This window comes from Corvus cornix, chromosome 1 (genome assembly GCF_000738735.6).
Source record: "Corvus cornix cornix isolate S_Up_H32 chromosome 1, ASM73873v5, whole genome shotgun sequence".
NCBI lineage: Eukaryota > Metazoa > Chordata > Aves > Passeriformes > Corvidae > Corvus > Corvus cornix.
The window spans coordinates 116,574,754-116,588,146 of NC_046332.1; the positions used below are offsets into that span (position 1 = coordinate 116,574,754).

The window sequence follows — 13,393 nt, forward strand, 5'->3', positions numbered from 1 at the left end:
TTTATAGGACTTTTTTTTCAGCTCAGGCAGTGCCTCCAAAGCAATAAATATTTGCAGGGATAATTCAGCAGCCTGATAAAAATATGTTTCTTGTGGTGTTTTAAGCGTGTTTGGCTTCTTTGAACCAGCAGCTTAATGAATGAATGAGTGGAATTTGTAGGATCAGGGGGTTTTTTTGGGCATAAATTAAAGGAATTCAGGTGCAAGAGGTAAAAACTTGGCCAGGGAATATTTACGTGCGTTGTTCAGGCTGTTTAAAATTCACCCCTAAATGGTTGCCGCCTCTCTGGCACTTCCAAAGCTTTCCTTGGCTGTGAGATGGAAGAAAACTCGGGGGTTTGTGGTGGAGGAATTCCGTGCCACAGAGGCGAGGATGGAGATTCCCTTGGGGTTTGTTTCCGGCGGGGGTAAATTGGTGTCAAAATCCAAACTGGGGAGGTTGTAACGCCCGTGGCGATTCCCGAAAGGATCCCAAAGCTCTGTCCGAGCGCCCGTCCTTAAATTTCGGGACGCTCAAAAGCCTCATGATAGGAGAGGCAGCATCAACTTTGCATCGTTCCCTATCCCCAAAAACTGCTTCATTCCCCTTTTTCCAGAGCACCTGCACAAGAGGCCGATAAATACCAGGGAGAGTCGCTCTGCGTAGCACGCGAAAATAAAATGATAAGGGAGACGATGAATGGAATTGGCTAAAAAAAAAAAAAGTACAGAGAGAAAACCGCAAAAAACCACACAAAAAAACCACCTCCAACACTAAACTAAATAAAAAAACCCCAAACAAAACCAAACCCAGCCAGGTGCGGGCAGCGCTAATGGGGCTGTAAAATAAACAGCTCGATCTGCACCAAAATCTCCTCGCCGCGGTGTTTTCCCTGGCTGCTCTCTCTTTTTAACTCCTCAACTTCCCTCGCAAAAGCTTTGGCGCAGTGAGAAAGAAAATTGTCGCCTTTAACCCACATGGAATTGCTGATAGCGCCGGGAATTTATGGGGAAAACGGAAACACGGCGGATTTTCTGCGTCTCTGTTCAGTCGTGGCGTTTTCTGCGTCTCTCCACGCGCGTGGGGCGCGTTTATTTCGTGTTTACAACGAGGAGCTCGAATTAAGGCGAGATGCAAAGCAGGGAGCGAAACTCAGATCAATATATTTCAATATAAAATCCTCCCCGCCTCTTGGCTAAAAAAAAAAAAAAAAAAACAATTAAATGGTATTTTTTCACATTTTAGCAGCTGGATGCACATCAGTAAAATGACTTTTCTTATCTCTGCCGTGCCCGTAAAAAGTTATCAGCCACCAGTACACCCCAGATGGCTTTTAAGCTGTGGTTTGTAACAGCATTCGCCGGGATGTTTCTCTTTTTTCTCCCCTTAAAACTGAAAAGTAATTGAAATCCGGGGTCGTTTCATGCGAGAAAGTGGAAAATGCGGGATTAAAAAAAAAATCAAAAATAAAGAATATTTTTTAAAAGTTAGAAAAATTTAGGAACTTGGCGTGGAATAGTTTTAGCACCAAATTCGGCTGCTTGAACATAGGGACCTGTTGCAAGTGCGGCGGGCTGGCGCTTTTTGGGGGGCGACGGGACCTGGAAATTGCCCTGGGCAGTGCGGGATGGGCAGTGCGGGGTGGGCAATGCCAGGCTGGGCATCCCCGGGTCCCTCCGCCCAGGGCCAGCGGGGCAGGGCCCACCCGGAGCCCGCTCAGGGAAAGACTCTGCTGACCCGCACCGCTGGGATGCGGGAAAAGCTTCACCCAGCGCTCGTGCCGGGAATTCGGGGCCCCCGGCGCATCCCTCTCCCGGCAGCAGGCGCCGAGTTCTCCCCGCCAGTTTAATTCTTTCTTTTTCCAGTTTAATTGCGTTAAACCCCGCAGCATCAGAGGCAGTGACTCGCCGGTGCTCCATCCCCGCATCTCGCGTGCCGCGTGTCCCCACAGTGACTCCGCAGCGTCCCCAGAGCGGCTCCCGGCAAACCCGAGCATCCCCTTGTCCCGCGGCGTGTCCGGGGCTGCGGGGGGTCTCGGCCCCTGTGGGGACAGGAGGGGCCGTGGTGGGCGCAGCTCCCAAGGCCGCAGCGGCCGCTCCCAACCCCCAAATCCCAACCCCAAATCCTGGATCCCAAATCCTGGATCCCAATCCCGGATCCCAAGCCCAAATCCCGGGGTCTCCCCGCGCCCCTCCCCGGTGCCGCTCGGCCGGCGGGCGGCGCGCGCCCTCCAGCGGCCGCACCGGGAACTGCACCCAGCGCGCCCCCGCCGCCCCGAGCGCGGCTCCTCCCGACGGGAGCGGCCCCGGGGGGTCCCCGCCGCCACCGCCACCACTCCCATCCAGCCATCCATCTGTCCATCCGGCCATCCATCCAGCCATCCATCCGTCCGTCCATCCGTCCGTCCATCCATCCATCCCTCCGCCCGCCGCAGCTGCTGCCGCTGCCCTTCAAAGCCCGCCCGGCCGCCGCCGCGGCTGCTGTGCGCTGGCGGGGGTGGCGGAGGGGGAGGCGGCCCGCGGGTGGCCGCGGGGAGGGGCGGGGATGCGGCGGGCGAGGCGGGTGAGAGTCGGCGGAGGGAAGCGCGAGACAGCGCCGGGAGCGCGGCGGGGACGGGGCGGGATCGCCCCGGTCCTGGTCGGGGTTCCGGCAGCGGCGGGGACCGGTCGGGATCGCCCCGGTCCTGGTCGGGGTTCCGGCAGCGGCGGGGATCGGTCGGGATCGTCCCGTTCCCGGTCTGGGTTACGCTCGCGGAGTCGGCGACCAGCATTAAAAAAAAAAAAAAAAAAAAAAAATTTAAAAGAAGGAAAAAAAGCCACCAAAGCCAAAAAACCCCAGCCCGACCCAGCCCGACAGGACAGCCACGCCTCCACCCAGCGTCCTCGCTCCCGGCTCCGCTGCTGCCCGTGTGGCTCTGCCCGAGCTGTCCCCGGCGGTGCTGTCCCCGCGGCTGGGTTGTGCTGAGGAGGAGGGCTGGGAGGGATGTCCCTGTCTGGGAGCGCCGCGACCGCCCCAACAAATCGAGCGGCGCCGGGCGCCTCTCGGGGCCGCGCTCTTGTCCAAGGGGCGGCGGCGGCGGGGACGCCAAGCCGGCGATGGCCGTGTCGGGGACCACCCGAGGTGTCCCCCCAAAAGCCCCGGAGCAGACAGCGCCGGCAGCTCGCCCGGGGAGGAGCGGGGCCACCCGGGGAGCAGCGGGGCCGGCGGCGGGCATGTGGCGGGGCGGTGTCTGCGGCTCTGCGGGCACCTTGCGGGCACCTTGCGGGCACCGCCGCTCTCGGGGGCGGGCGGGCCGTGAGCGATCGGCGAGCGGGACCCGCAGCGGACAGGCGGGCACAGCCGGGGGTCGCAGCACCGAGGGGTGACGGTCCCCGGGCGGGTGCGGAGCCGCGGTGCCCCGGGGGACGAGGCGCGGTTGCGGTGTCCCGCCGAGCCGGCGCTCGGCCCGCGCCGATTCCGGGAGCCCCCGGCCCGCGGCCGCGCCCCGGTAGGGCCGTGATTGGCCGGTGCCCTCCCCGTATGCAAAGCACCGGGGGAATGACATTCCTCCGCACGCCTCCGCCGCCCCGACTCGCTCCCGGCCACCTCCAGCCAGCCCGGCGGCGGCCGCCGGCCGGGCGCGCTCCCACCGCGGCCCCGCGCATCCCGGCAGGAATTCCGCCTTCCCCACGTGAAGCGCCGGCAGCTCCCCGCCGTGGAAACGCGCTTGGGCCGAGCGCTGCTCTCTAAACCCGGCTGGCAACTTTGGGGCTTTGATCGCGCCCGGTGCTTTCCGCCTCTCTCGTCGTTGTGGGGTCAGCGGCTCCGCCACCCCCTCCCGCCGCCTCCTCGTTTTGCGGAAGGAAAGATTTCACCCGTTCAGAAGTAGCGATTTTGCTGAGTGGGGTTTTTTTTTTTTTTCCTCTCTCTTTTTTAATTTTTACTTTTTTTTAATCGTCGCTGGTGGTTTTGGTTTTCTGTGTGCGCGTCGGGCTCCATCCCGCAGGACGAGAGGGAGAAAAGCCATGTTTCCCAAAGCAGGCTTCCACCTGCTGCGGTTCAAATCTTGTTAAGCAGCCGGTTCCTGTGGCCGAGTTAGAGGAAGACTGTCTGAGATACTGAAAAAAAAAAAAACAACACCGAGAATTGGCAACGAGCGCCGAAGTTGTTGCAGACTGTTGGTTTGACTGCTGAGGAGGACGTGAGTGGGAGAGAGAGAGCGCTGTTGCACACACAAAACCACAGAGAGAACCCACAATTTAACCAACATCCCCAACCCCAAGTTTTCAGCTGTTGGACGTCTCAGCCTCGGCGCTTGCGATCGGCTGGGACCTTTCTTTAAGCTGAGGAAAGGCGTTAAACCAAAGCCAAGTCCAAAGATAGAGATTTGAAGCTTGAATGCCATGCTCTGAGCTTGGCTTTTCTTTTCTTTTTCTTTTTCTTTTTTTTTTTTTTTTTCTTTTTGCGCAAGAATGATTGAAAGGTCGTGACACGAGCGCTCTTAGAGCAACGCCAGCCGAACTACTGAAGCTCATTTTCAAGGCTGCTTTAAAAAAAAAAAAAAAAGAAAAGAAAAGAAAAAGAAAATCTCGCGGAGAACATTAATGGATTCCTGTTGTGTTTAAATTCTCTACAGATTCTGTTGTAAATATTTGATGAAGTCCGGTAGATGTGCGTGTGCGTGAGTGTGTGGCCGTGAATTTATATCCACGGTTGTAGCCAGCTGACCTTTGATCAGCAAGCCGAGCTCGCGATCCGCCTCCTCTGAAGAACAACCCCGAATTTCTCTCAAAGAGCGATTTTTGCCTCCGGAAGAAGCCGGCGCATTTTGGTTTCTCTTGGGACGGGAGAGAAATCACCTGGAAGAAACTGGGAAGCGCCTGCTCTGCGCGTGTTTCCGACCGCGTCTCGTGCTTGCTCGCCTCCCTATTTTTATTTCTCCCTGGGAGTTTGGGATGAGCTTTCTCCCCGCTAACTCGCCGCGTCCCGGCCGCGGACTCGATGCGCGGTAAAGCCGCGCCCGCACGACCCTCGCGCTTATCGGATTAACGGGATCTGTTCCGCCTCGCCAGGAAGCCAAGAGTTAAGGCTCGGCGTGCTCGCTATCGGCAAAAAAATTAACTCGGGGGCCCGGCGTAGGAACAACTTTGCCGCGGGTGCTCAGCCTGTGCCCGTTTATGTTGGTCCCCAGAGAGCGGCTCGCTGAGGAGTTGCGCTCGCGTGGCCGCTCTGTAGGAACTCAGTGGAGGTGTGTGGCTCTAAAGGCTTGTTGTGATGCGTATCCCCGTAGATACCAGCACCAGCCGCCGCTTCACGCCGCCCTCCACCACGCTGAGCCCGGGGAAGATGAGCGAGCCGCTGCCGCTGCCCGGCGCCGAGCACAGCGGGGCTTTGCCGGGGAAGCTGCGCAGCGCCGACCGCAGCATGGTGGAGGTCCTGGCGGATCACCCCGGGGAGCTGGTGCGCACCGACAGCCCCAACTTCCTCTGCTCCGTGCTGCCCACGCACTGGCGCTGCAACAAGACGCTGCCCATCGCCTTCAAGGTAGGTCTTGGGCAGGGGTGGGTTGGGACGGGGGGGGAAATGGGGGAAGGATGCGCGTCCCGGGGATGGGGGCTCGGATCCGCACCCGGCTCGCTCCAGTGGGGAAGCCGCGGTGGCTCTGCGCTTTCCTCCTTCCATCCTTTCTCTCCTTCCTTCCATCCTTTCTCTCCTTCCTTCCATCCTTTCTCTCCTTCCTTCCACCCTTTCCCTCCTTCCTTCCATCCTTTCCCTCCTTCCATCCTTTCCCTCCTTCCTTCCATCCTTTCCCTCCTTCCTTCCATCTTTCCCCTCCTTCCTTCCATCCTTTCCCTCCTTCCTTCCATTCTTTCCCTCCTTCCTTCCATCTTTCCCCTCCTTCCTTCCATCCTTTCCCTCCTTCCTTCCATCCTTTCCCTCCTTCCATCCTTTCCCTCCTTCCATCCTTTCCCTCCTTCCATCCTTTCCCCTCCTTCCTTCCATCCTTTCCCTCCTTCCATCCTTTCCTCTCCTTCCTTCCATCCTTTCCCTCCTTCCCGCTCCCCGCCGCACTCCGGGCAGGAGCGGTGGCAGCCGGGGGAATGCGCAGGGCTGGGAAAGCTCCGTGCAGCCGCTGCCTCCCTCTCTCTTCTCCCCATTCATAACTCTGGCAGGGAGAGGCGGCTCTGCTCGAGGGGGAAAAAAAAAAAATAAATTTTTAAAAAAGCCAAACCCGCCGAGTTTGGCTGCGCCGGGGAGCAGATGCCGCAGATGGATGCGGGTGGCACGAACTGAAGGAGCCCCGGGATCCCCCAGAAGTTGCCCAGGGCAGTGGCCGGTCCCTCTGTCCCCGCTGCCACCCACGGGGGACACCCGCCCGCAGCCCCGGCCCCGCTCGGGACGTGCCGGGTTTCCCCCTGCCAGGGACTCTCGGAGGGAGAAAACACCACAAAACAACGCAGCGACAATCCCAAATCCGCACAGTTCCTCTTTTACTGGCTGGTTTTAATAACAGCAAAAGTCGCGGCCTAACCCGGGCAGGCCGCTTGGAGTTCTCCCCCCATTTCCAGAGTCCCTTGCTAAACTCAAGTAAAATCCGGCAAAAGAGGGGGAGAAGGGAACGGGAGAGCACATCCCGGCCCCCTCCTGTCCCGGGCCACCGGGACCACGCCGAGCGGTGCGGGGGATGCTCCTGGCTCTTTCCTCCCTTCCCGTTACTCGGCTCCCAGGGAAATTATCCTCCCTTGGAGTAAAATCATCCTCCCCTTGCTGTCGCTCTTTCTTCTGACTCGGGACTGTCGCTACCTCCCTGAGCTCGCTGCTTTTCTCGCTGCTGCTGTAGATTGGCTCCCGAGCAAGGGGAGGAAAAGGCAATTATTGTCTTTATCCTTTTATCCGAGCCGGGAGCCGCACAGACACGCAGCTCCTGCGAGCCCCGGGCTTTGATTTAGGATCGGGATTTGTCAAGCCCGGGCTTTCTTTTGCGGTCACCGCTAAACCCCGGCTGCCTCGGCACAACTTTTTTTGTGTTGAAGGCTACCAGGCTCGAGTCTTTCCTCTCTTTTGGGGAGAGGAGAAACGAGGGAGAAAGGAATCAGCTCAGCTTTGGGAAATGCTGCTGACGAGGCGGCTTTAGGGAAAAGTTTTATTATGTCTGGTCTTGTTGTAGGCAGATAAGAGCCGGGGCAAAGGGAAGAGCTGATCACGGGGTCACTTCCTAAATTCCCACATTTGGATTAATTATTACACTCTTACCCACGCACCAGGCGGCTGCTGTTAATTACCCGGGAAGTTTTCCTCCTGGAAGGCAGAAGTCCGGGAGTGAAAGCCGCTCCGCCCCGCCGGGAAGGGAGATAAGAGGAATCCCGGTTTTTCCTGGGGGATCCCAGTCCCGGGCACCTCCCGGCGTGGCGGAGGAAGGACACGAGAGTTGGCTCTTCCCTCTCCTGCCCGATCACGCTCCCGCTCTCCCCCCTGGCAGCTGGGAATGCCCTGATGGTGTGGGAATTGCCCCTGGAAAAAATTCCAGGGGGTTTCAGAGATGCCCGCAGCCGCTTTCCCTCCTCTATCCCTGCCCGCAGCCGCAGTGTTCACCCCGCTGCTGGCGCAGCTTCTCCAGGAGTTTGGAATACTGGGATAATTTAACCTGGAAATAGCCAGGAGGGGGGAAAAAAAAAAATCCAATCGACCCTAAAAGCAGGAAAAGGTTTCGTTAGGAGAGCCTGGAAGGGTGGGCTGGGAGGCACCTGCTGGCCAGGGTACCCGGTGTTCCTCGCCTTCATCCCTAAATTCTCTCTCTATGGATGGCTGGGAAATAAATCCTGCAATAATTTGCCACGTCTCAGTGGTTTTCTACTAAATGCTAAATATTTGCAAAGGTATTTTTAAAAATCGGGATTTTTTTCCAGACCATTTGGCCCAGGGAAAAACAAAATAATTCAGTTCAGATCATTCCTGTGCTGCCAAAATTTTATTTGCATCCGACAAAAAGCGCTGAGTTTTATCAAGTGTTTGTTATTTGTATTCATTGTGTGAATAAAAGAGACAGATGATTTTCACATTTAGAAAAATCCACTCATGAGGGTTGATCTGTAGGATTGGGCTGTTATTTCAAACCAAAATGATCCATTTCCACCGGTTTTTCCTAGACTTAAGAATGATTCTAAGAAACTTAGGAAACAATACACAACAACCAATAGGGTGCCATATAAATTCCTTGTCTAAGTGCTGTTAAGAATCCAAATCTTAATTTAAGAGGCCAATTTGGATTAATTTAAGAAGTAAATTTAGATACTCCACACCGCTGCAACCCTGGTTCTCTTCTTACTCCTCAGGAGATACAAATTTTTAGAGCTAAAAACTCCACCGAAGTCCTTGATAACTCCAGTAACAAGTCCCAGCTTATCTGTTTAGTCCTTTTTCTAATGTCAATATTTGTATTTCTGTTTCTATTGTCTGTGACTTTCAAGTCCAGTTTCTTTCCTGGGCTGGGTCAGTTTTTGACTCGTTTCTAAGATTTTCTTCACGTTTTTTATCGCCGAGGTTGCCTCTGGTGGGATTTGAAAGCTTTAAAATAGTTCTGTCAGAGACAACTGGTCCTGGATCCACGAAAAACTTGGGGAAAGCTTTAAATCCTGGCACAAATTCCCTTAAATTAAATATTTGCAAGGCAGGGTAATGCTCTGATTTTCCCTTTTCCCTCTTTTTTCCCCCCTATTAGATGTGGAGGCATTAAGATTTTGCAGGAGTTTTTAAGAACTGGCTTCAGAGTTGCTGATTTTGTGAAGATTTCCAAGCTTCAGCATTTCCAGCAGGGCCTCGTGTCTGCCAAAATCAGGGAAATCTGAAAAGCTGAGCAGAGAGCAGGCCCAAAACCCAAATTACAGCATAGAGAGGAGAACAAAAACCCCAAATTCAGGGCCGGGGAGGAACGGGGAAAGAGGAAGTTGAAATAGAGATGTAAAGAGGGAATTTTGACCCAGAGATTTGAGCTTTGCATGTGGAAGTGAAAATCAGGGTTAGGGGTGAGCAAAGGGAGAGCACAGAAGTGAAAAGCTCAGCCTCCCGTGGAGGAAAAGCTGGGAAATACCTGAAACTGGGGAATTCTCTCCTATTTTGGGAGGTGGCTGCAGCTGGGGAATAAAACTCAGGGATGGATCAAGTAAAGGAGCTGCTGATCCCGATTTTAAAGAACAAACAGGTCAGAAAAGAGAAATAAAATCAGGTTGTGACAAACTTCAGCCAATTGTAGCAGCCTGGACTGAAGTCAGAAAACGTTAAGAGGAAGGAAAAATCTCGAGCTGCAACGCGGGGGACGCAATGAGGGCTGGTTCCTCTTCCAGAGGGCAAAAGAGGAATTAAAAAGAAGCTGGATTTTTATCTCTGGGTTTGTTTTTTGGGGGTTTTGGGGGTTTTTTTGGCAGCAGTGCTGGGCTCGCTGCTGTGGAATTGGGGAAACAGCAATGGGCTCTAAAGAAAATTGGACAAAATAATTTGAACTCTGATTTTTGCCAGAGGACATGGAGAGACATCCCAGATATCCACGGAATTCCAGCAGGTTGAATTTGTTTGGGGAATTCAGGAAGATACAATAAAAATTAAATTTTTCATCATTGAAGCAGTGTGAATAGTGGGAAGAAATCAGAATATTTAAGTTCAGTAATCTTGATATCTCTCATCAAAAACCCAGTGAATCCCGTGTTCCCAAGTGCTTGATGGATGCTGGCACCGAGGAGCACAAATATTTTGGGAAAATTTGGCAGATTTCTGTAGTTCAGGTCATGATTTCCATCCATCCACTCGAGGGTGAGGTCTGAAAAGTATTTGCTTTATGCTTCTAAAGGAAAAAAAAAGGAATTGTTCAGTAAATTGGGACTAAACTGATTGAGGCCTAATTCTGGATTTCTGCTTGGGCAGCTCTGTTAAGAGCTCCTGCTATAAATCAAACCATGGAGCGCTGTTACTTGAATTTATTTACTGGCAATTACAGCGATTTTGGGAAGCTCATTTCATGTCTTTTTCATCTCAGAGCGTTTTTTATTTCACATAGAGCTGGGTGTTTCGGAGGTGCATCAATGGAGAGAAATGTCTGTCCAACCATCAGGAAAAATTGGGTTTAAAGTGGCAGAAATCCACCATGAGGAGTAAAGAAGATGCATTTTAGATAATATAAGTGATGGTGATATAATGATATTTTAAAAATTCACTATCTTACATCCTTTGGTTCTCCAGGGAATGGGAGAAGAATTTTTGTCCTGATTGGAAAACATTTTAGTGCAGCAACAAATCAACCACACGACACCATTTCACGGCGGGGCGGGGGGGGGGCTGGAATTTATCATTTCAGAGCTCAAATTCCATAACCACACTGCAAATCCTTGATTAGAGACTTAACAAGGGGGACAACATTTCAGGCAGGAAGAGGATTTCCATTCCGGCTGATTCCCATCTCCTCCAACACCTGCTTGCTCCACCCAGATTTTCACCGTGGATTCTCTGCCCCGTTTTCTCCCCGGCACTTTCCCATGAAACGAAGGGATCCGAGCGCTCTGCTCCTTGCTGTTGCAGGTGGTGGCCCTGGGGGACGTCCCCGATGGGACCCTGGTGACGGTGATGGCCGGGAACGACGAGAATTACTCGGCGGAGCTGCGGAACGCCACGGCCGCCATGAAGAACCAGGTGGCGCGGTTCAACGACCTGCGCTTCGTGGGCAGGAGCGGCAGAGGTACGGGGGGTGCCGGCTGCTCCTGGGGCACCTTCTGCCTCTGGACGTGGAGTTGGGGGTTTTTATCTGCCAGGGAATGCTGGAAAATGTGCTGGAGGTCGATTCCAGCGGCGCGGGATGAGCTGGATGGGTTTCTGCGCTCTCTCCCGGCCCGTTTTCCGCGTTAACTCCGGTTTTTAAAGGGTGAAATCTCGTTGGGAAAAAAAGATTAAACCACCCAGAGAGTGACATTTCAACTCTGCCCCTGCTAATTTAGGCAGCACAATATTCCCCGTGGTTAGGTTTAAGTGGCAGATTTTCAATTTAGAATGAGAATTTTCAGCTCGTGGTCATCTCGGGGCTCCCCAGCACTCGCTGCAAAATCTCTCCAAGCTAAAAGTACAAATAATTCCTGCACAGATCTAAAAATTTTGCAGGTTCCTGACCTGCTGAAGGCTCTTCTTCTGATCTTTTTTCTCTCAAAATGCAACAATCCTATTAATTAATGTCTCCTGCAATGTGGATGGGAGAGGCCAGGCAGGACAGAGGGGTTTAAAATCCGATTTACCGTATCTGCCATAACCAGTAGTCACTGGTATAAATAAAAAGGCTTTTGGAGCATAAATAACCAATTAAGAGTTGAAGCTGACTTAGATTGGGACTATATAAAAATATTAGGAAGCTGCAGATAGCACCTGATGCATTGCCCGTGAGTGGGCAGGTGCACAAAGCTTCGCCCCCAAAAAAATCCACAGAAGGACCCTTTAAAACTTCATTCCTTTTCTTAAATCCCATAAATTCCAAGAGAAGCACTTAAAATAAATTAACTGAATGGTGAGGGGACTGCAGGGAGGTTCAGTCAAAGCCCCAAAGAGAAGCCAGCAGATTGTGGCTCAGAAAAAGCTCAGGAGAAGGAGCAGCCTCTCTTAAGGTCAGGGATGAAAATCCATCACATTTCCAGTGTGAATCCATGTGGAATTTTAGTGTGTATTTTTCTGCTGCATTTGTCTTTCAAATCAGAATGGGGTGTTATGGTATTCCAGCATTATTCCAGGACAATTTAGTGACAATTCAGTGTCTCCTGAGCTTCAGGAGGTTTCATTTTGGAGCAATTCGTGCCCCGGTGTCCCTCAGCAGTCAGGGACTGCTGCCCCTTCCTCCCCATTTCCCCCTCCCTCTGTCTCCATGTGACACCCGAGCCGTGTCCTGCTTCCACAAAGGGATTCCTGAGCGTGTTTGCAGGAGAGTCCCAAAGCTGACCCACTTCTGGCTGTTCTTCCCAATGGGAGATGTGTCAGGCTGCAGAGCAAGGAAGTTCTCCTGATTATACACAACAGCCTTTCCTTGCCTTTGAAGTGAAAAGCGCCCGTGGATCCCCTTCCAACACAAACACGGCCACAACGCTGGAAAAGCGCGGCCCTGCCGGAGCAGTAAATACATCTTAGGGATAAAATCCAGTTTTCCTCTGTGTCCTGCAGCATTTTTAGCTGAGGGTACAGAGGCAGCTGTCTCTCAAACTGTGTTGTTTGGGCCGCCTTCAAATGCGCTCGGTGGAAAACACCCGCAGCTGAGAACGTCGCCTCGTAATGCCAGCGAGGAGTAATAATAGGGTAATGCAGAGCAAATTATATCCATTTACTGAAAACATGAGAGATGCTGTAATGTCTAAAAGTATCAGTCATTAAACGTGGTCATTTGGTATATTAAAGGTACCACCTTTTCAGTAAATGGAATTTGCATTATGATTCAGAGCTGACTGTTTAGAAGATTCAAATGAATAGCTGGCAGAGCGCTGGAGAAGCTCATAAAAACAAACCTGTAGTTCAGTTCCTGGCCATGGTAATGAAGCTGGAAATCATAACAGGCAACTGGGGGAGCCTCAAGGTCAAAATCCAGAAGCTGGGACTAAACAGGCCCTATTTATTGGGAACAGAGCGTGGCCGAGGCCTTACCCTGCTCCAGCAGCCGCTCGCTGGCGCACAGACACCAACCTGGGGTATCCGGCTGTGATCTCCAGGTGCGATCCTGGGGATCCTTTAAGTGGAGGGATTTGGGAATGCTGCGTGCTCTTAGTCAGGCTCGAAGCTTAAACATCCTCACCTGCCCGGGCTGCCCATCTTTGGGGCGGTGACTAATGGATGCTTTTGTTTACTCCTCCGCCAGGGGATTGTTTTCCAAAGGTGGGGATTGTTTGCCTTTGTGCGGGATTTCTGAGCTGCTGTTCTGTGGCATTTGCACAAAGCCTGCAGCAGAAGGTGGCTGCTTCAAAGGCCACTGCTGCCTTTGATACTTGGCTGCAGGAAAATGAACCCCAACTTTGTTTGCCGTGGAATATTTGAGCTGGGATCAGCTCAGTGCCACCGGTGATAATGCCGCGCCAGGGGCGTTGTGCGAGCAGGCACGGAGAGTTCACGTTGGTTCAGGGCACGGTGGAGGCTCCTTGTGCCCATCAGGGGATTTAAAATCCCTGGTTTAAATCCCTGATGGAGAATCAGGAGTGGTTTTGAGAGGTGAACATCGGGTGTGGCCAGCAAAATCCCTTCAGCAGCCACAGCTCTGTCCCTTCTGAGGAGGAAATTCCCATTCTTGACACTCTTCATAAATAGTTCAATTTCTTCCATGAAATCCAGCAGGGCAGCCTGGGTCAAACATGATTTTCCACGTTTTCCTCCTGGTTGTGGGAGTGTCACAGCGAGTCCCCCTGGTCTGGGGGTTGATTTCCCCTAATCAAT

The 13,393-nt window shown here is 53.1% G+C and overlaps 1 protein-coding gene across 1 annotated transcript in view; it reads left to right on the top strand.

Moving 5' to 3' along the window:
* RUNX1 (RUNX family transcription factor 1) overlaps positions 1-13,393 on the top strand; it is a 157,236-nt gene that overhangs the window by 77,041 nt on the left and 66,802 nt on the right. The window contains 2 exon segments of the mRNA XM_039553617.1: positions 5,250-5,503; positions 10,526-10,682. Coding sequence (XP_039409551.1) covers positions 5,250-5,503; positions 10,526-10,682 — 411 coding nt within the window.